The sequence below is a fragment of the Colletotrichum graminicola genome (genome assembly GCF_000149035.1).
Source record: "Colletotrichum graminicola M1.001 genomic scaffold supercont1.41, whole genome shotgun sequence".
NCBI lineage: Eukaryota > Fungi > Ascomycota > Sordariomycetes > Glomerellales > Glomerellaceae > Colletotrichum > Colletotrichum graminicola.
This window is the reverse complement of record NW_007361045.1, coordinates 279094-298351: the sequence shown is the minus strand read 5'-3', so window position 1 is coordinate 298351 and position 19258 is coordinate 279094. Positions and strand designations below refer to the sequence as shown.

The 19258-nt window shown below is 53.1% G+C and overlaps 5 protein-coding genes across 5 annotated transcripts; 4 read left to right on the top strand and 1 right to left on the bottom strand.

Annotated features, from left to right (window-relative positions):
* Positions 1–626: 626 nt before the first annotated feature.
* Positions 627–5687, top strand: GLRG_08826 (DNA replication factor Dna2; the record flags this gene model as incomplete). The annotated part of the gene is made up of 5 exons (XM_008099376.1): positions 627–674; positions 726–2159; positions 2211–2306; positions 2355–2849; positions 2904–5687. 5 exons carry the CDS (start codon positions 627–629, stop codon positions 5685–5687), a joined length of 4857 nt encoding a protein of 1618 aa, XP_008097567.1.
* Positions 5688–6352: 665 nt separating this feature from the next.
* GLRG_08825 (NADH:ubiquinone oxidoreductase 11.6kD subunit) lies at positions 6353–6861 on the top strand (the record flags this gene model as incomplete). Its single annotated transcript, XM_008099375.1, has 2 exons — positions 6353–6609; positions 6786–6861. The coding sequence occupies 2 exons, from the start codon at positions 6353–6355 to the stop codon at positions 6859–6861; spliced, it is 333 nt and encodes a 110-aa protein (XP_008097566.1).
* Positions 6862–7559: 698 nt separating this feature from the next.
* Positions 7560–8862, bottom strand: GLRG_08824 (branched-chain amino acid aminotransferase; the record flags this gene model as incomplete). Its single annotated transcript, XM_008099374.1, has 2 exons — positions 7560–8572; positions 8631–8862. 2 exons carry the CDS (start codon positions 8860–8862, stop codon positions 7560–7562), a joined length of 1245 nt encoding a protein of 414 aa, XP_008097565.1.
* Positions 8863–9892: 1030 nt separating this feature from the next.
* GLRG_08823 (clathrin-coated vesicle protein) lies at positions 9893–12989 on the top strand (the record flags this gene model as incomplete). The annotated part of the gene is made up of 3 exons (XM_008099373.1): positions 9893–10495; positions 10560–11403; positions 11458–12989. The coding sequence occupies 3 exons, from the start codon at positions 9893–9895 to the stop codon at positions 12987–12989; spliced, it is 2979 nt and encodes a 992-aa protein (XP_008097564.1).
* A 4423-nt stretch (positions 12990–17412) lies between these two features.
* GLRG_08822 (Sir2 family protein) lies at positions 17413–19168 on the top strand (the record flags this gene model as incomplete). Its single annotated transcript, XM_008099372.1, has 2 exons — positions 17413–17668; positions 17826–19168. The coding sequence occupies 2 exons, from the start codon at positions 17413–17415 to the stop codon at positions 19166–19168; spliced, it is 1599 nt and encodes a 532-aa protein (XP_008097563.1).
* Between the last annotated feature and the right edge of the window lie 90 nt (positions 19169–19258).

Genomic DNA, 19258 nt, shown 5'->3' with positions numbered 1-19258 from the left:
AAGGTGGCTCATCCGTTGGTGGTGTTCTCCAGAGTCCTGACGTAGGCAGTCGCGGGCTAAGCTCTCAGGTTGGTTGAAGCTGTGGTGGGCCCACTGGTTTGGAAAAGTGGAGAACGGGACCAGAGCATGCCGGGCCTTCGGCAGAGAGTTTCTCCTATGCAAGCTTTCGGTGCTCTATCAATGTACTATGTGCTGACGTAAAGTACGTAACATCAGAACAACACGACAACACTACCTACCTATTGTGGCCTTACCTCTGGGAAGTATCCGTACAGACACACAATGCACGTACTCCGCACTCCACTAACGCAAGACATTCCGCAGGTAGTGAATCAGACACGCTTATCCAAAGTCGCGACGCCGAGGTGTGTGGACTTGTTGCAGGGGCCATGGGCTTGTACCTCTGAGGTGCCCCACATAACCCCGGGAACGTGCAGCGACGCGAATTAAACAGGCGTGGAGCAAGCGCGTCCCGAGCGCGTCGAGGGACCAGGACCACCACTTTAGTGCCGTCACTTGGTCGAGGGGTCCCCCGACTTCCTTCATGACCCTTGCACTGACTTGATCAAATCTTCACAATAATCCGTGATACTTTCTATGCTCACTAAAGAGCCCGACTTGCCGATATGCCTCTCAAGAAGTCGTACTCGGAGCATGTTGGCTTGCCGTCAAAGGTGCACCACAGAACAGGCCCTTCCGCGAGACACTTGCTAACTTTGTTCCAGAACCGTTCGTGGCAACGCTCCAAAAGCAATCCAATTAACGCCCAAACATCACGACCTCTCGCCCCCGTATCCGACAAAACAAAGAGCAAGCTGAATCAATTCCAGTTTCAGTCTGCTAAGGCCTCGGACCAAGAAAATGGCAGCGGAAACGAGGATGGCATCCGACAGACTCGAGATGACATAGCCATCACCCCGACAACGAAGTTGAGCTGGCGCGACCTGATGGAGTCCAACGCGCCCAAACAAGAAGACACACAGATATCGCCCAGCGAGCGGGTTCTATGGAATAACGAACTAGACAAGAGCAATCGGAGCTACGCCGCCGCCCTCTCTCCCATGATGCCCCGGAAGGGCCGCAAGAGAGCTAGAAGCTCATCACCCATGTCTTCCCCTACACCCCACGAGCAACCTGTCACGCCGGCGGTTAATGTGAAGAAGCTTAGCGAAGCATTCAAGTCGCCACGCGCAGACCCAACCTTGGAGCTCTGGGATCGCTTCTCGCTCACCAGCAATGGCAATGTAACACCTCTAGGTATCACAAATCCGACTCTCGCCAATTTGATGTTTTCCTCATCTCCGCGGAATCCCAAAAACGCAAACCCCTCTGCGGGTGACAGTGGCTTGCGGAGAGCCATAAGTTGTGGTCTGAATTGGCCCAAGAGAAGAAGAGTCGACCGCTCGGATACACCCTCCTTGACCAGCACGTTGACCCGGGAGACGACCGACAGCTCAAAGAATTCGCTCGTAACAGCGCTTCTAGATACCGTCACAGGTAGCATGCACGAAAACAGCCCGCCTCAGGAGTCGGAGCCGTCTGTGGACCGTGAGGACGAATCTCCATCTCTCAAAAAAAGAAAGACGGCTACAATGAGGCCACCGACCCTCTCGCCTTCACGAAAGCCACTTGGGGTTATGAAGCTGCCTCATTCTGGCAACACCCTTGACTCCAGTGTTGCACAAGATTTAGGAATTGGCTTGAAAGGGAATATGGCCCCGGCCGAGTCCGATTATGGTGATGTCGACTTTGACGAGTTCGATGAGTTCGACGACGACACGTTTCTTGAGATTGAGGCCAGTATTAGCCTTTCAAATCCGAAACAAGATGCCAGGCAGAGCACGCCTACTCCTGCACCTCCTGCTCAACCTGTACAGGCTGTTCAACAAGATGATGTCAACTTGGACGACGAATTTGGCGACTTGGACGACGACATCGTTGAAGCTGCGGAGACTATTATGGAGAGCGCAAAAGTGAGCGCCGCATCCCAGGCGCCAACGAGCACAAGACATGCTGCTGCGGAAACCGTTAGCGTCCCTCAGCAAGATGACCTGGAGGATGTCTTTGGAGACGACTTTGGCGGAGACTTCGACTTCGACGCGGCAGAGCTCGCCGCGACGCAATCGGCCCAAATACCCCACGAGTCGTCTACAACAGCTGTACGTCCCAACCAACGGCTGCCACGGTAGCATATGCTAAGAATAAGGTAGAACAGCCAAAAACCCAAAGCCATTCAGCGATATCTGGTGACCAATGTCCTAGAAAATGACTATGCGGATGAGCGCGGGCTGTCACGAGTGGAGAAGGTAAGCAGATTCACCTGGTAATCCGAATCAATGCTAACACGCAATCAGATCTTGATCGTCCAAGTCGACAACACAAAGGCCATGAGGAAAATTCATCTCCGCGACGACTGGTACGAAACGCCTGCACACGCTAAGGCATACGTACATGTTATTGGAAGCTTTTCACCAAGCGGCCAATGTATCATTGATGATTCACACAACATTTTGATATTGCATCCAGATCAGCTAATATCGGCCACGGTCGTAGCCGATTCATTCAGTTGTATGCGTCGAGCAGTTTTGCAGGACCGCGTCAAAGCGACCAGCGAGGCGACTGCACCTTTGGTATATGGAACCATGCTCCACGAAATTTTCCAAGAAGCTCTCTTGGCCAATCAATGGGATTTGCGGTTCCTCAGCGGCGTCATTGACAAAGTTATGGAGAAGCATATCGAAGACTTGTATAAGATCAAGGTCAGCACTAGCATTGCTAAGGAACATCTTCAGTCAAAGATGACGGAGTTGAGCTGCTGGGCTACGGCATTTGTAGCCTCTAAGCCGAATGTATGTCAAGCCCTTCTGTCGCCTGCCTATTCTCGCCGCTAATGAAAACAAAAGCTCGATGCTGTCGTTCATGACCGCAATGGAAAAAAGGCCAACATGTGCGTCAGCAAACTACTCGACGTTGAGGAACATGTCTGGTCACCAATGTATGGGCTCAAGGGCAACATTGATGCAACTGTGCAAGTCACAATGAGGGACGGCAAAGACGTCAAAACTCTGACCGTCCCATTCGAAGTCAAGACGGGCAAGCACGCCAACAGCAACCACATGGCACAAACGGCGCTCTACAACCTTCTTCTTTCTGACCGATACGACCTTAACATCGTCTACGGTATCCTCTATTACATGGAAACGTCGCAAACTATGCGTATCCCAACGATTCGGCACGAGTTACGTCACATGATCATGCAGCGGAACCAGTTGGCGTGCCATATCAGAGAACGCAGCGTTCAGCTTCCACCGATGAAGAGAAGTAAGAACATGTGCGGAAAGTGCTATGCGAAAACATCGTGTTTCATCTACCACAAGCTCGCCGACGACGGCAATGCTGAGACAAGCGGCATGGACAAGGGCTTCGACGAGATTGTCAAACACCTTACGCCAAAACACCAAGAATTCTTCCTCAAATGGGAAAATCTCTTGACCAAGGAAGAGAAAGAGACACAAAAGCTCAAAAGGGAGCTCTGGACCATGGTTAGCCAGGCCAGGGAGAAGGTGGGAAGATGCTTCTCCGACGTCATTATCGAAGAGGGCTCTTGGTCCGAGGACTTGGGAACTTCAAAGATCAACCGCTTCAGCTATACTTTCCTCAAGCGTGTCCCAAACCCGAACCACTCTTTTTTGGAGTCTCAACTTGCTGTAGGAGAGCCCGTGGTTGTATCAGACGAGCAAGGGCATTTTGCCCTCGCCCTGGGCTACGTTACCTCCGTTCGCAAACAGAGAATCAGCGTAGCGGTCGACCGGCGCCTCCACAACGCACGCATCAAGCAACCTGGCTTTGATGAAACTGACAATCAAGTCTTCGCTAGTATCATGGAGGTTGTGCCAGAGGGATGTGCCGCAGGCCAATCTCATGGCAAGATCAAACAGGCACCTATTCGCTACCGACTTGACAAAGACGAGTTCAGCAATGGCATGGCTACTGTCCGCAACAACCTTGTTCAGACCATGGCCGAAGGCGTCTTCGGTTCTAGAGAGATTCGCCGCGCCGTGGTGGACCTAGTACCTCCCAGATTCAAGGCAGCACCTACTCAGTACGTCGTTGCCGATCGAGAGTGCTTAAACGTCGACCAGCACAGAGCTATTGAGAAAGTGATGAGTGCCGAGGACTATGCGCTGGTACTTGGTATGCCCGGTACGGGCAAAACAACTACCATTGCTCATATCATTCGGGCTCTGGTATCTCAGGGGAAAAGCGTTCTACTCACGTCGTACACACACACTGCAGTCGACAATATTCTTCTAAAGCTCAAAGACGACAAGACACCGATTCTACGTCTTGGGGCCCCCGCCAAAGTCCATCCGGATGTTCAGCAATTTGCAATTCTTGCAGGCCAGCCTATGAAGTCCTTTGAACAGATAAAGGAGGCTTGGCACGACACACCCATTGTTGCAACCACTTGCCTCGGTGTCGGCCATGCGCTCTTCAACGAACGCACTTTCGATTACTGCATCGTCGACGAGGCGTCCCAGATTACATTGCCAATTTGTCTGGGGCCGATCAGGATGGCCAAGACTTTTGTCCTCGTTGGAGACCATAACCAGCTTCCCCCGCTGGTTCAAAATGAAGAGGCTCGGGAAGGTGGTCTTGATGTGAGCTTGTTCAAGCTTCTCTCTGACACGCACCCGGATTCCGTCGTCAACCTGGAGCATCAGTACCGTATGTGTGAAGACGTCATGACTCTCAGTAACACACTCATCTACCACGGGCGACTACGATGTGGCACTGAGGAGCTGCGATTCAAGAAACTTGATGTGCCAAACATGAATGCACTAAAGAGTCTCCATTACGACTCTTCGTCCATGCTTAAGTCAGGCACACCGAAGTCGTTCTGCACTTCTATGACAGAAAGCTGCTGCTGGCTGCGAGACTTGCTAGACAGCGAGGCTCGGGTGCGGTTCATCAACACCGACACTCTGCAGCCTCATACCCGAGAGGAGGCCAAGGGCAACCGTATTGTCAATCCGGCTGAGGCTCGTATCGTTGTTCAACTCGTCGAGGGTCTCCTTACGGTTGGGGTGCCCGACGGAGAAATCGGAGTGATGACGCACTACCGCTCTCAGCTATCACTATTGAAGCATGGCCTTCGTGGCCATTTAGGCGTGGAAATGCACACTGCCGATCGGTTTCAAGGACGAGACAAGGATGTGGTCATCCTTTCGTTGGTTCGTAGTAATGAGAGCTGTAGCATCGGCGAGCTCCTGAAAGATTGGCGACGCATCAATGTCGCTTTCACTCGTGCCAAGACGAAGTTGCTTGTTGTGGGAAGCAAGAGCACTTTGAAGGGCAGCGGGAAGGATGAAATGCTGAGCAAGTTCATCGGTCTTATGGAGGAACGTGATTGGATCTACGACCTGCCGCCCGACGCCCTGGACAGTCATGTCTTCGATGATACAGCAACGCAAATGACAGCTAGTGGTGTTTCCCCTAACAAGGCGAGAAACACAAGCCCACGAAAGGGGTTCAGTCCACGCAAAACCCCGAAGCTGGCATTGGGTGTTGACAAAGAGAATCGTCGACCTCAGCCCAAGAGGGCAAGAATTGGAGAAAAGGTACTTATGAAGGATAAAGTCATTCTCAGGGACATACTTAACGACATGACAAACGGGGCTTATTGAGGTATGCAGTGGCTTGGAGTATACGGCATTGGCTTATTGCGGCAGAAGGATATACTGCCAGGATTCTGTTATGTTGATAGGCATTGGCGCCGCAACTGAGGAGATCATTTGCGCATACAGGAAATCGAGGATAAACCTTTGCCCTTTCATCTCGCTTGAGTATCTTGTGACATACTGGACTTGGCGACGTTGCGAACGATCCCTAGCAGAGCCATTCAATCTTTCAGAGAGGGACAGAAATCCAGTCAAGGATACAGATACATGTAGCAACCTAATCTCAAAAATGAGGATATATCACAACTACAAATCAAAGTTACACGTGCTATCGACTCAACAGATCGATTTTATCAATTTATTATATTCACCATACTTTACGTTAGAAAGAGGTAAGAACATACCGAGTTTTCAGGTCTCATGAGATGGGAGTGGAGTCAATGGGGATCACGTGATTCCGGATGACTAACCATCCCAACGTCGATCCGAGAATCCAACTCCAGTCCAACAACCTCACCCGTGTGCTGCCAACGACGTAAACTCCGATTATCGCGCGCCCGCGAAACGCACCCCTCACCCTCTCACCTTATTCAACGCCGGATCTACGTCAATCGGGACGTCTTGATTCTCCTCCTACCGCGAAACACAAGACACCTCACCCGAACCGAAAGATGACGGCGATACGTCCGACTGCGGCCATTCGTGCCGCCCGCGCCATCAAGATCACCGCTCCCTCTGCGAGGGCCTTCTCCGTGACGACCCGCCGCGCTGGCGGTGGCTCCGACTTCGATCCCCCCACCGGCTGGCTTTGGGGCGTCAAGCCCGGCGAGAAGTATGAGAAGGAAGGTTGGGAAACGCCCTTCTACACCCTCTTCTGCGGAGGCATCATCGCCACCGGCGTTGTCCTTGCCTTCAAGCCTGACACTTCGTAAGTGCCGGCCTTTTCCTCTATGCTCCCTGGGAGACGTATCTCGCTGTCTGCAGCCCTCTGCGTCTTTTGAAGGTGCTTTTGCAGCTATGTTTCAATGCCAATTGAGTTCGGCATGAGGTAATTTTGATGTTGGGGCAGAGCCGCGGCTAATGTTACCCGCCTTGGCAATGTAGACTTGACACCTGGGCCCTTGAGGAGGCCAGGCGGAGATTAGAAAAGGAGGGTATCCTGCCGGATCCCGAGAAGTGAACAAGGAGAACTGCAACCTACTACGAAATTGTGCGACAACCTCGAATCACTTTTTATCCGGAGCCTGGTTTGAGATTATAGAAAGGGGATGGGGTAACGGAACACACAAAGACACCGAGCCGCGAGGATGGACACTTCTGATACGGTGAAAGAGGGGAAGAGCAAGAGGAGAAAGACAGGAGGAAAGGGAGCTCGCCCTCGATATCCGGCGGCGATGTCTTCTATTCCAGAAAAGTGTATATGACCCTGCCTTTGAACTAGTTTTCTTTTTTCCGCACACTTTTCTTGCACTACGAAGACTCATCTGATCTTCACGGGTCGCTTTGAATGATCGATTGGATTTGTATTGATGATGTCTCATGGCGGGGACGTGAAGCTACGTGGCGACGACTTGGACACTCTTAATTCCAGTACGCAAGTGATTCTTGGGCTGCAATGCTGAAAGTGTTATTTTCATGAGAAGATTGTATATGAACAGAGTATGCGCCGATTCATCAATCCCTGATCATGAGTCACCGGTTGCTACAGATCGACCCATCATTCACCTTACAGGTGCTCTGAAGTGTTGAAAACTTCGCAGCAGCCTGTATACTTTTAGTCGGGGGTGTAAAATTAAATGCTTTTGACCATTTCAAAGCCCACGCTTTCCTTTTGGATATCTACAAATCTATAGGCCGCTCGCTCTGCCAATTGATAATTTACGCAGCAACATAACTCCACTCGTGCTCTTCATCGCCATACTGTCTCGCATCCATCCAGCCCTTCATCCTCAGAGCAATCTCACCAGACTCCTCGGCCTCGCTGAGACCGCAGTTGATGGACTTCCCCTTCCATGCGATGGTGCGAATGGGGCTGACAATGGCAGCGGTGCCAGTACCAAATGCCTCAATGAGACGACCCTCCGAAGCAGCCTCATCGAGCTCCTTCATGGTGTACTTGCGCTCAGAGACCATCCATCCCTCGGGCACGAGCTTCTCACGGGCCAGGGACAGAACGGAGTCGCGTGTGACGCCCTCGAGGATGGTGCCGTCAAGGGGCGCAGTGACAAGCTCCTTCTGGCCAGTCTCTTTGTTCCTGATGGCGGCAAACATGTTCATGGTGCCGACCTCGGTAACGTATTCCTCCTCGCCGAAGAGCCAAAGGTTCTGCTGGTGGCCACGGCTAGCGGCCTCGAGCTGGGGCACGATGCAGGGAGCGTAGTTTGCGCCGAGCTTCTTGTCACCGACGCCGCCGGGCCAGGCACGGACAGCGTAGTCTGTGGCCTCAAGAGAGACGGCCTTGAAGCCAGTTGGGTAGTAAGGGCCGACGGGGGAGGCAATAACGTAGAGCAAGGCAGAACCGGGAGGGCCAACGCCAAGGGTCTTTTGGGTGCCGATCATGGTCGGGCGGAGGTAGAGGGAATAGCCGCGCTCGTCGGGGATGTAGTGTTTGTCGAGCTGAACGAACTTGGAGATGAGCTCGATCAAAGCGGTGGGCTCGAAGGTGGGCAGGGCAATACGCGCGGCCGATTTGTTGAGGCGGGCCATGTTCTTGTCCGGGCGGAAGAGCCTGACATTGTTGTTCTTGTCTTTGTAAGCCTTCATACCCTCAAAGCACTCAAAGGCGTAGTGGAAGACGCAGGTCGCAGGGTCGAGAGAGAGGTTCTGGTAGGGGACGATCTTGGGATCGAGCCAACCCTGCTCTTGGTTCCATTCGATGGTAAGCATATGGTCTGTGGCGGAAAGGTCAGCAGTGTGCAATTGTGCGGGAAGCTGATTGGGAAACCTGACCTGTGAACTTGCGGCCGAAGACGAGCTCTGCCGGGTTGCCCAGAGTTCCCGGGTTCTTGGTCTTCTCGATTGTGAGTTTTGAAGCATCGAGGCCGAGGGGCTTGGCCACGGAGGCAGCCTCGGGCTTGATGCTGTAGAGCCTCGCCGATTGCCAGTTGGTGGCCAACCTGGGAGAGCACCGTGGAGCCGCTCTGAGGGCGCCGGCGGCGCGGGGGAAGAGTCGCCGCATCATGGCGACGGGTAGCGGTGTGTTGTTTGTGGGTATAAATCCGGAAAGGAGGTGAGTATCCCCAAAACTCTATTATATAACCAGAAAAAGTTGCAAAGTTGCTTTGGTGAAAACGACGGGTGACTCTTTCGAAGAGCCAAATACGAAAATCCGTCAATTGGTATCAACGGCGAATCTAATTGACTAATCGAATGCTTGACAAGAAGAACGAGGGAGGGTGGTATTCCGGCCGGAGGAGGGCGCAATTTGAGCAAAAGAGTCAGAAATCGGAGCGTTATCGGACCCTTGGGACGTGTAAGCCGTCGCTTTCCTTCGTCGCCTAGGTGCTGTTCAGGGTCCCGGCTCCGGAACCGTCCCGCTGTGTTAGGTACAGCAAGGTGAGGTGCATGAAAGCTGTCCTGAGGGCGCGAGCTTAGGTCAGCGACAACTCTGATTGGTCTAAGCCTCCAAGGGCAGCCCACTGCCCCCTGTACTGCACCCCCCAAGCTCAGGTAAGGTGTGCCCAACTCGTTTTGCCGAGCCTTAAACGCAGGGGTGTCGTAATTGCATGGGATGGGCATCGTGCTGATTGTACCTTGAGACTCTCTTGCCTATCAGCGACGTGGAAGTTGGCGCGGCTGCAACGCCCGCATCTGAACATCTGCTTCCGAACCAACTCGTCAAATCAATCCGCTGCCGCTGCGCGCCCTGCCTATACCTCCCTTATTTTATTTCCGAGTGCAGCGAGACACAAGTCTCGTGTTAGCAACGAAGCCCCAAAGGGTTGTCTCGTCTTTCCTGACGTCTTGTCAGCACGCATCTGACGTGCCCCTCCTGGTCTGCATCCATCTCACAGACAAAGGCCCTGCCATTCTCCCCCATAGCGTGCGCAACCGACTGCAGAATCCCGACTTGTCGCAACTTCATATTTTACCCCCTTGGCGTGGCCGTCATGACGATCGAGTCCTCTCGAGTTGCCCTTCCTCCGCCTTGACGACGAAGACCCTCCCTATAAGACACAAAGGCTACATCGACGACGCCAACGACAACGAACATGTTCTCCTCGGCGCTCAAGTCGATATCCTCGACAAACATCACCGCCAACTACTCCATCTCCTCGACTCAAACCTCGTCCGCCGGCCCATGGAAGATCTACGATTGCAAGAAGAAGTCGACGGGGAAGCCCTACAGCGTTTTCGTTTTTGATAAGAAGGCTCTCGACGGGCATGGTAGCAGCCTTGGCCGGTCGAGCGCATCCGCCTTCAAGCGCGCTACCGAAGAAGTTATCGAACGCCTGAAGAAGGAGGCTTCGAGCCTGGCGAAGCTGAGACACCCGAGCGTCCTCGAGCTGGTCGAACCCGTTGAGGAGACGAGGGGCGGCGGGCTTCAATTCGTAACCGAGGCTGTCACAGGCTCGCTGGCAGCACTGCTACAGGAGAAGGACGATCAAGAACGGAGTGGTGGGGTCGGCGGGCGGTCGAGCCGCTACGTCACTGAAGACTCGGACGGCGTGCGCCGCCGGCGTGAACTGGAGATCGACGAGCTCGAGATCCAGAAGGGGTTGCTGCAAATTAGCAAAGCTCTCGAGTTCTTGCACGAGAACGCTGGTCTGGTTCATGGAAATCTGACGCCGGATGCCATCATTGTGAATGCCAAGGTCAGCCCGTCCCTTCGAACAAGCTCAGCTCATAAGAGCCTGTATGATCGCTAACCTGGGGTAGTCGGACTGGAAAATCAGTGGCTTGGCCTTCTGCGGTCCTTCCGAGGGCTCTAACAAGCCGACTTCCTTCCAGCCTGTCAGCTTGTCGGAGGTGCTCAACCCAGACCCTCGGCTGCCTCGGTTTGTGCAGCTTGATCTCGACTACACTTCGCCTGACTTTGTCATTGACAACAACTTTACCAACTTCGCCGACATGTTCTCGTTAGGTCTTTTGGCTGTTGCTCTTTACAACTCACCCCACCGCTCGCCCATAGAGTCACATGGCAGCTTGTCAACTTACAAGCGGACGTTCTCCTCTTCCTCAACAGTGCCGTCTGCGTCGAACGGATTCCTATCGTCTCGCCCTCTGCCGAAGGAGCTAGTTCAGCACGTACTACCAAGGCTCATCACTCGTCGACCAGCACAACGCCTCACGGCCAAAGAGTTCCAAGAAAGTGAATACTTCAACAACGTACTTGTCTCCACCATCCGATTCCTTGATGCTTTCCCTGCAAAAACACCAAACGAGAAAACTCAGTTCATGCGGGGTCTGGTCAAAGTTATGCCCTCGTTCCCCAAGACAGTCATGGAGAAGAAACTTCTGCCAGCACTGCTCGAGGAGATGAAAGACAAGGACCTTATCGCACTGATCCTGCAGAACGTCTTCACCATCATCGACTTGCTGCCGTCTGCGAGACGTGTCTTCGCTGAAAAAGTACGGCCAGCATTGAAAGCGACCTTTGCCCCGCCTCCTAAGAAGGACCAGCCTCCGGAGAGGGATCCTACCAAAGATGCCGGGTTGATGGTGGTGCTTGAACACATGTCAACCATTTGTAGCAACTGCAATGGCAAGGAGTTTACAGATGGTAAATGAAACACGCCCAACCCCCGGTATAAACAAGGTGCTGACATATTCTCAGACATTCTGCCTGTCGTCTACGCTGCAATCGAAGCGCCAACTCCAGCAGTGGTCGATGCGGCTCTGCGAGGCCTGCCGTCTATTCTGCCAGTTCTCGACTTTAGCACTATAAAGAATGAGCTCTTTCCCGTAATTGCAGCTGTTTTTAGCAAAACGAGCAGTCTCGCCATCAAGGTGCGAGGCTGCCAGGCCTTTGTCGTTTTGTGCGGTGGCACACCGGACGGGCAAGATGATGGGCTTGATGCGTTTGGTGCTGCAAAGAAGAAACCATCGTCGTCTTCAAGCATGCTGGACAAATACACCATGCAGGAGAAAATCATCCCGTTGATCAGGGCCATCAAGACGAAAGAGCCTGCTGTCATGATGGCAGCTCACGGGGTTCTACGCGTAGTTGGCGAAGCTGCCGACGCTGAATTTGTCGCCATTGACATCCTCCCAATTCTCTGGCACATGAGTCTTGGGCCTTTGCTCAACTTGAAGCAGTTTCAGGACTTCATGGACCTTATTAAAAAACTGTCCAAGAGAGTGGAAGACGAGCAGTCCAAGAAGCTGCAAGAGCTTTCTGGCACCAACGGCAGCACATCCGCGCCCAATGAAGATTTTATGGCGTTCGGCGGCGTCAGCGGAACCACGTTTGACAATGGAGGTGCAGAAGACGACTTCGAAAGCTTAGTCAAAGGCAAGACGACGCGGACGTCAACGTCAGATGCCTTCTCAAGCTGGGAAGAGATGCCTGCCTCTGCAAGAGTTGCCTCGCCCGCGCCTGGAAGTAGGTCCACAACTCCGGCATTCTCGTGGTCGAGTCCCTCTCCGACTCAGGCAGCACCTCCATCGGCCAAGCCTCAACCTAGTTTCCGTACAGTAACGCCTGATCTGGCCTCATTCCAAACGATGAGCCCGACATCGACCCAGTTCTCGAAGCCCTTGCAACCGGTTAAGGAGACTCCGGCCCAGCCGGCACAATCCAGCTCGACAATCAACTGGTCAACGGCGTCGGCGGCAACCTCCAACCCATGGGCGTCGTCTTCAACACCTACGCCGGCCTTTTCGTCCGGTAGCTCCATATCGCCACCTCCGAGCTCCGCTTTTGGTGGAATAAGCGCGCCCATGTCCAACCTGTCGCTTGGTGGGCAACGGCCAGGCTTGTCACAGTCATCGTCGTTTTCGTTGCCACCACCGCCATCCAGCAACCCGACAGGCCTATCCGGATCATCCGGCTTTAGCCTGCCGCCTCCACCCAGTCACACACCGCCAGTGCAATCAAGCATGAGTGCATTCAGCAAGCCTGCGACCAACGCCGGCAGCATGAGTATGATGGGTCAACAGCCGATGGGCAGTATGAGCAGCATAGGCAGCATGGGAAGCATGGGCTCGCGGCCTGGAATGAATATGGGTAGCATGGGAATGGCATCTGGCGGGAGCATGAACACCATGATGAACGGTAACACGGGCATGAACAGCATGGCCGGGCTTCAGCAGCAGCAGAGGCCACAGCAGAAAAGCGGGTTGGATAAGTACGAGAGTCTCATTTAGCGGTTCACTGGAAATACACAGCATGGTTGCTACAGCGGCGGGCATCTCAGGGTTATTTATTTGATACACTCGCACACACAAACAAATGTTGATAGAGTAACCGGTGCTTGGGGCACTGAAGGACCGTGGTGGAAAATTCGTTCAGTGAGGAACGCAATGCGAGCCGAGATAAAGAACATTGAGGTTGCGCGGTGCAATGAGTAGAGTTGACGGGTGAGATGAGTAGAGAGGTTACGGGTACTCTTGACACGACTCATGAAGTCGCATACAAGGTGATGAGCAAAAGAAGTTCGCCATAATAGCGCCGAGGGTTGTTATTCGATGGAACGAACAAGAGCCCCGTAACGTCAAGAGTTCTCAGACATGGACGAAGCAAGCATAGAGCAGCACACTGGGGCAACACATGAGGGAAAAGAGAATTTGTCTGGCCATGTCCACCAAAGCGAAGGTCCTCGATCATTGTAGTTATGTAGACCCGAACTGTCTGGTTTCCGAAAAAGAATCACTGCCACGGGATGGGGCATGAAACTTATCACTTTGGTTTGATTAAAAACCGTGTTTTGGGAGAGGGACCGGGTATGTTTCAAGAACGGGGGGGGGCAAAAGGTTTGTCCATGATGATGCTATGATTCGCCGAGGGGGTGATACATGTGGTCGGCAGTCAAGACCAGGGCCCGTCCATATTGCAAAGGCGGTTTACGAGTTGGGCAAATCCGTCTCGATCCGACAAATTATCGGTCAACACTGGAGGTGAGGTATACCACCAAACGAAGAAAATAAAGAGGGAAAAAAAAGAAAGAAAAAAAGAGCCCAACTCTGAGAACTGCTGGGGTTGGGTTGGGTTGGAGCGAACCATGACCATTTCTCAACCGGACTGAGAAATGATCGGTGTCTCTCCCGTGGAAGTGAGCGAGAGTGAAGAGAGGCGCCAAAGCGTGATTGAGAGTTGGCTAGCTTTGCTCTACGCTTGATTTGTTTGTTCTAGATAACGCAACCAGCCAGGGCCGGGGTGCGTGGCCGGTCACATGCAGGAAAAAGAACAGAGTTGGGCTGTCCGGGGACATGTGGGTATTTGCGGGCTAATACTGAGTGTACAGATAGAGGGCGAGAGGGGACAATCCTACGGGAGCGGCAGACGGGTTTATATTCATGTCCTGTTGGATTTGAGAATGACGGTGCATGTTGGGAGGGGCCGATGCGGCGTTTGTGTGTTGGGTTGGAATGACCGATAGAGATGCGAGTCGGCTCAAGACGTTGTCAACCCGACGGCAATGAAAGATGGACTCTCACTCCCACAAAGATGAGACGAAAGAGTGGGAAGCAACCCAAATTCTGACTTGATGGACATCTGCCGCGAGCCAGCCTGTGATGGGAGGCAGCTCGAGGACAAACAACCAGGGAGGTGGTACTCCGTATTAGATAAGGGAACCGTTCAGGTTAGGTACAGTTGAGTAAAGTACATTTTCTAGCGCCAAGGGGTTGAATACCTACATCCCGGGAACGTCACTGGCTGGGATCAGACAGGCCAAGCCCAAAACCCCCAGTACAGTTAGAGAGTAGTGACACTGCCGTGGGAGCCAAGCTACTCAAAAGAAACTCGTCAAAATGCCTCGAGGCACCAGAAACGTCTTCCGCAGTTGATGGGCATAACGAGGGATTGTCAAAAGGGCTGAGAGACGATGGAAACAGACAACTCGATGGATGACCAAGCGTCGCCGATTAGACTGATTTAACTGAGGATGTGGCTGGCGGCGGGATAGCGCGCGCGATGCAATGCGGTGGTGTGGTGTGGTGGGCATGACAGATTGATTGACTGGGGGGGGGGGGGGGGGTTGGCCTCCATCAAATGTATGTATACATACTACCTACGTATGTATGTATGTATGTATGTATGTATGTATGTATGTATGTATGTATGTATGTATGTATGTATGTATGTGTGTGTGTGTGTGTGTGTCTTGGACCCGGTTGGGCATTAGCCAAACTTGGCTCGACAAGACAGTGAACGGAACACTTGTGCAGCACAATGCCAATAGCGGCAGGCGTTAAGTTGAGAAGCGTCCACCCGTAGAGGACAAACAGGGAGACATCAGAGAGGATGGGCGAGTTTCACTTGGAGCCAGGTTCCGAAACTCTCTGAGGTAGGAAGACGAGACCGATGTGATAGGACGGGCGATAGCACACGACGGAGGATGACAAGTGGAGGGAATTAGGGATTGCGTTTGGCCCGCTGGGTTTCTGGTTGGACGGGGTTGTACACGTTCGCGAGCCGCACACACCACCATTACTTACTCACTCGGATATGAGCTTGCTGGTGCTGGTACAAAGGTAAACACGGCCTCATGTACGGGGTACCAGTAAATGTTTGAGCGGTTCCGGTCTGGTTCCCAACTCAGTGTCTAGTCAGGTAGTTAAGTCATTAGTAGCAGTAGCACGCCAACATTGTCCAAGTTTTGACACGGTTGCCCTCAAAATCATTGACGCAGTTCCACCGTCCCATCAATGCCGCCTGGATTGTAAGCAGAAAGAGCAGTTTGCTTACAGCGATGCTAGTTGGACTAGGATGGCAAGAACGCAATTCTATACAGTTCCCCGGAAAGCAAATGCACACATACACACATGTGGTGGTGGCCTTGTTGGGTTTACATTTGCATTCGCATCTTGCTCTGCCTCTCTCTGCCTTAGCTGAGTGTTGTGTTACTAAACGACTAAGACGCAGCGGAGCCACCCTGGGCAACAATTTTTTTTATTTTTATTTTCCCTTTCCATTGCCCTGCCTGACGTGCTTTTTTACCTGGCTTGGTTTCGTCGCGCAGGAAAAGGACCTGGGCTGTCTGTACTGACAGTCGCGTTGATTATACGGGTGCACCCTTTCTGCCTGTCTATCTAACCATATTTTGTCTTTGCATGTCTCGTCCTGGTTTCCTTAGTTTCCGTGTAATCACACCTTGACGAACCTAGCGTGGCCCATTTTCCCCATCCATCCATCCACCCGTCCATCCATCCGACAGATTCATCATCATCATTCCATCCATCCTTCGTTCAATCTGCTCGATTGACATTTGTCCTCTTGGCCCACCTAATCCAGATCTGCTTACTAGACTTTCGTCCACCTTCGTACGAGTTCCCTTTCTCTCCCCCTCCAGAACTCGCGTCCGTTCTCTGGAGACCAACTAGACCGCGCGATTGCTGCTAGCCTTTCCTGTCCCCTTACCTTAGATTTCGCCTGCTTACTTGTGTCTCCTATCTTCTTTTTCTTCCTTCTCCTTCTCTGACTTCACATTTACCCAACTACGACGACAACCTGTATCTTGTCTTTACTACTTGCCTCCCTCTTCCACTTTATTTTTATTTTTATTTTATTCCACCCGTTCACCCGCCTTTTTCCCATCTGGGAATATAACCTTCAACCAGAACCCGTCCATCAATTCCAAACCGTGCCATCCGTTCCGTTTCGGCCGGTCGGTGTTTATTTTTATTTCCTGCCTCGCCCCCCCCCTCCGAACCCTGCAACTCTTGTTTCTTCTCTTTTCGTCCCGGGATCAGACGCAACTCGTCGCCTTACACAACCAGCCTTGACCAGCACTTAATCATCACTGCATCTGATCATCACGAGCCGCAGATTAAGTCGTATACTCCGTCTCTGGCCTTGTCTTTTGCTAGACAGAAAGAAAGAAAGAAGAATCAAGTCCGCAGCACAGTGTCTTCGCCGTCACGCCACCCCCAGGGAGATAGATAACCGACGAGTTTCGAGCGGAAAGGCGGAACTCGGCCACATCCAACCTCATTCGCACCCAAGGCATCCTCTTTTTTCCCTCCTTTTCTCTCACTCTAACCCTCACTCTCACACTCAAATACACACAAGCACGCGCACCCTTGAGGGCCCGACCGTATGCAACTTGTTAAATTCCTCCTCCTGTCAAAACTAACGCACCACACCGCAACACATCAATTCTTTTGCCTTTTTCAAAAACCATTGCCAACTCCAGTCTATTTGCCCCTCTCGCTATCCTTCAACCTCTTCTTGTGCGAGGGAATCCGGAAAGAGAGAGTAAGAGAGAAAATTAGGTCCAATTGCAACTTCCCACTTTACACGATCTGACCGCCCAACTCTGGTCGCTCTTCATTTCCCCTTCACCAAGCCCATACCAGCCCAGCCTTTGTCCAGTCCATCTTTTTGCGCTGTCTCACAAATACACCAACCCATCGGCTGGTCGGCGTCACGCACCCCTTTCAACCAGACACGTACACCCCCGGCTAGTTAGCGACTCTTTTGCTCAGCTCAGCCCCTATCAACTCAGAACACCCATCTCGTACCATCCCTGATCTACTTACTCTCTTCACGAGTTTCATCAACTATTCCTTCTCCATCATCCCAAACCTAACCCCGAGTCAAGTAGCCCCGACACGCAGGGAAAACAAGATGAAGACTCAACGGGCGACGACAAAGACCGTCACGGTCAAGAAGCGCGGCAAAAACAATCCCAAGGCCGTCGCCGCGTACAAGATCGACAACCTTCAGGCCCCCGAAAGTCCAACCCTCGAGGAAATCAAGCACGCCGTCGGCCTTCAGGAACTCGAGGAACGCGTCAAAGACGCCAAGGAGTCGGCATGGGAGACCGACTCCCTGCTGGAAGATGCCATCGCTGAGCTGGGCGATGCGAAACTCTCTTTGGATGGTAAGCCACAGTCGCTCACTTCAGTCCTTATCCAAAGCCCCCATTCCCCAGGCAAGCATGACAATCCGCTGCTACTTTTGGCCTTGGATTACGTGTTCTTCTCATCATTGTCTTCTGTGTTGGCATGCTAACTGGTCAACCCCCTCCCCAAAAAAAGATCCTGACAGCTGCACGCCTGACGAAGCCATGGGTCTGCGCCACCAACTCAGAGCCCTTGGTCCCGCAGAATTCTGTAGAAGAACAGTCGACGCCGGCCGCTACACGGCCAAGAAGTTGCTGTCGGCCTTTGGCCTCAAGCCGCCCGCCTTCCTGGAGGGCGCCGAAGACGAGGCCTACTTTAGCCTCTTGTCGCTGGCCATCAGCAGGGAGCTGTCCAAGCGCGCCAAGCTGACCCGTTACAACACGGTCGACGACGCCGTGGAGTTGCTTCAGCGGAGTAAGAACATCATCGTCCTCACCGGTGCCGGCATCTCGACCTCGCTCGGCATCCCAGACTTCCGCTCAAAGGGCGGTCTCTACTCGCAGCTTGAGCACCTGGGACTAAATGACCCCCAAGAGGTGTTTGACATTTCCGTCTTTAAGCAAGACCCCACCATATTCTACACCGTCGCTAAGGACATCCTGCCCTCCACCAATCGCTTCACGCCGACTCATGCCTTCATCTCAATGCTTGAGAAGCAGGGCAAGCTGCTCACAAACTACACGCAGAACATTGACAACCTCGAAGCCAAGGCCGGCATCTCTGCCGACAAGCTCATCCAGTGCCACGGCTCCTTCGCAACCGCCACGTGCGTCCAGTGCGGCTTCAAGTGCGTCGGCGATGACATCTTTCCCGACATCAAGGCGGGCAGGATCCCGCGTTGTCCTCGCTGCGTCCAGAACCTCCGCCCCAACGGCAGCACGAAGCGTAAGAGGTCGGCGGGCACGGAGCGCAAGCGCCGCAGATTCAGCTCCGACGATGACTCGGTGTCGGACGGGGAGTACGACATGCCCAGCATAGGCGTCATGAAACCAGACATCACCTTCTTCGGCGAGGCGTTGCCTGATGAGTTCAGCAGGCGCCTGACCGAGTACGACCGCGACAAGGCAGACCTTGTCATCGTCATTGGCACGAGTCTGAAGGTGACGCCGGTGTCGGAAATAGTGAGCTGGCTGCCGGCCAACATCCCTCAGATCTACATCTCGCGACAGGCCCTCAACCACATCAACTTCGACATCGATCTCCTCGGCGACTGCGACGTCGTCGTCTCGGAGCTGTGCCGACGCGCTGGCTGGCCGCTAAAACACGAGATGGTCCCCGAGGACCAGGTCGTCAGCGTCAAGCCCGATGGCGGTTGTGTCAGCAGACACGTTTTTGAGGCTGTCAATCCTCAACCCCAGGCCCAGGAAACGCAAGAGTCTGGGCAGCAGAAGCAGAAGCAGAAGCAGCGAGGCATCAAGATTGAGCCCGGCACCGTGAAGCCCAAGAACGAGCCCAGAAAGCCAAGGAAGTCCAGTTGAACACGCAACTCCGTGTCTGAGACGGCGACCTTTTCCAACGACGGCAACCTCGATTTGTCCCTCTTTGTGTTGCTTCTTGTTTTTCTTCCT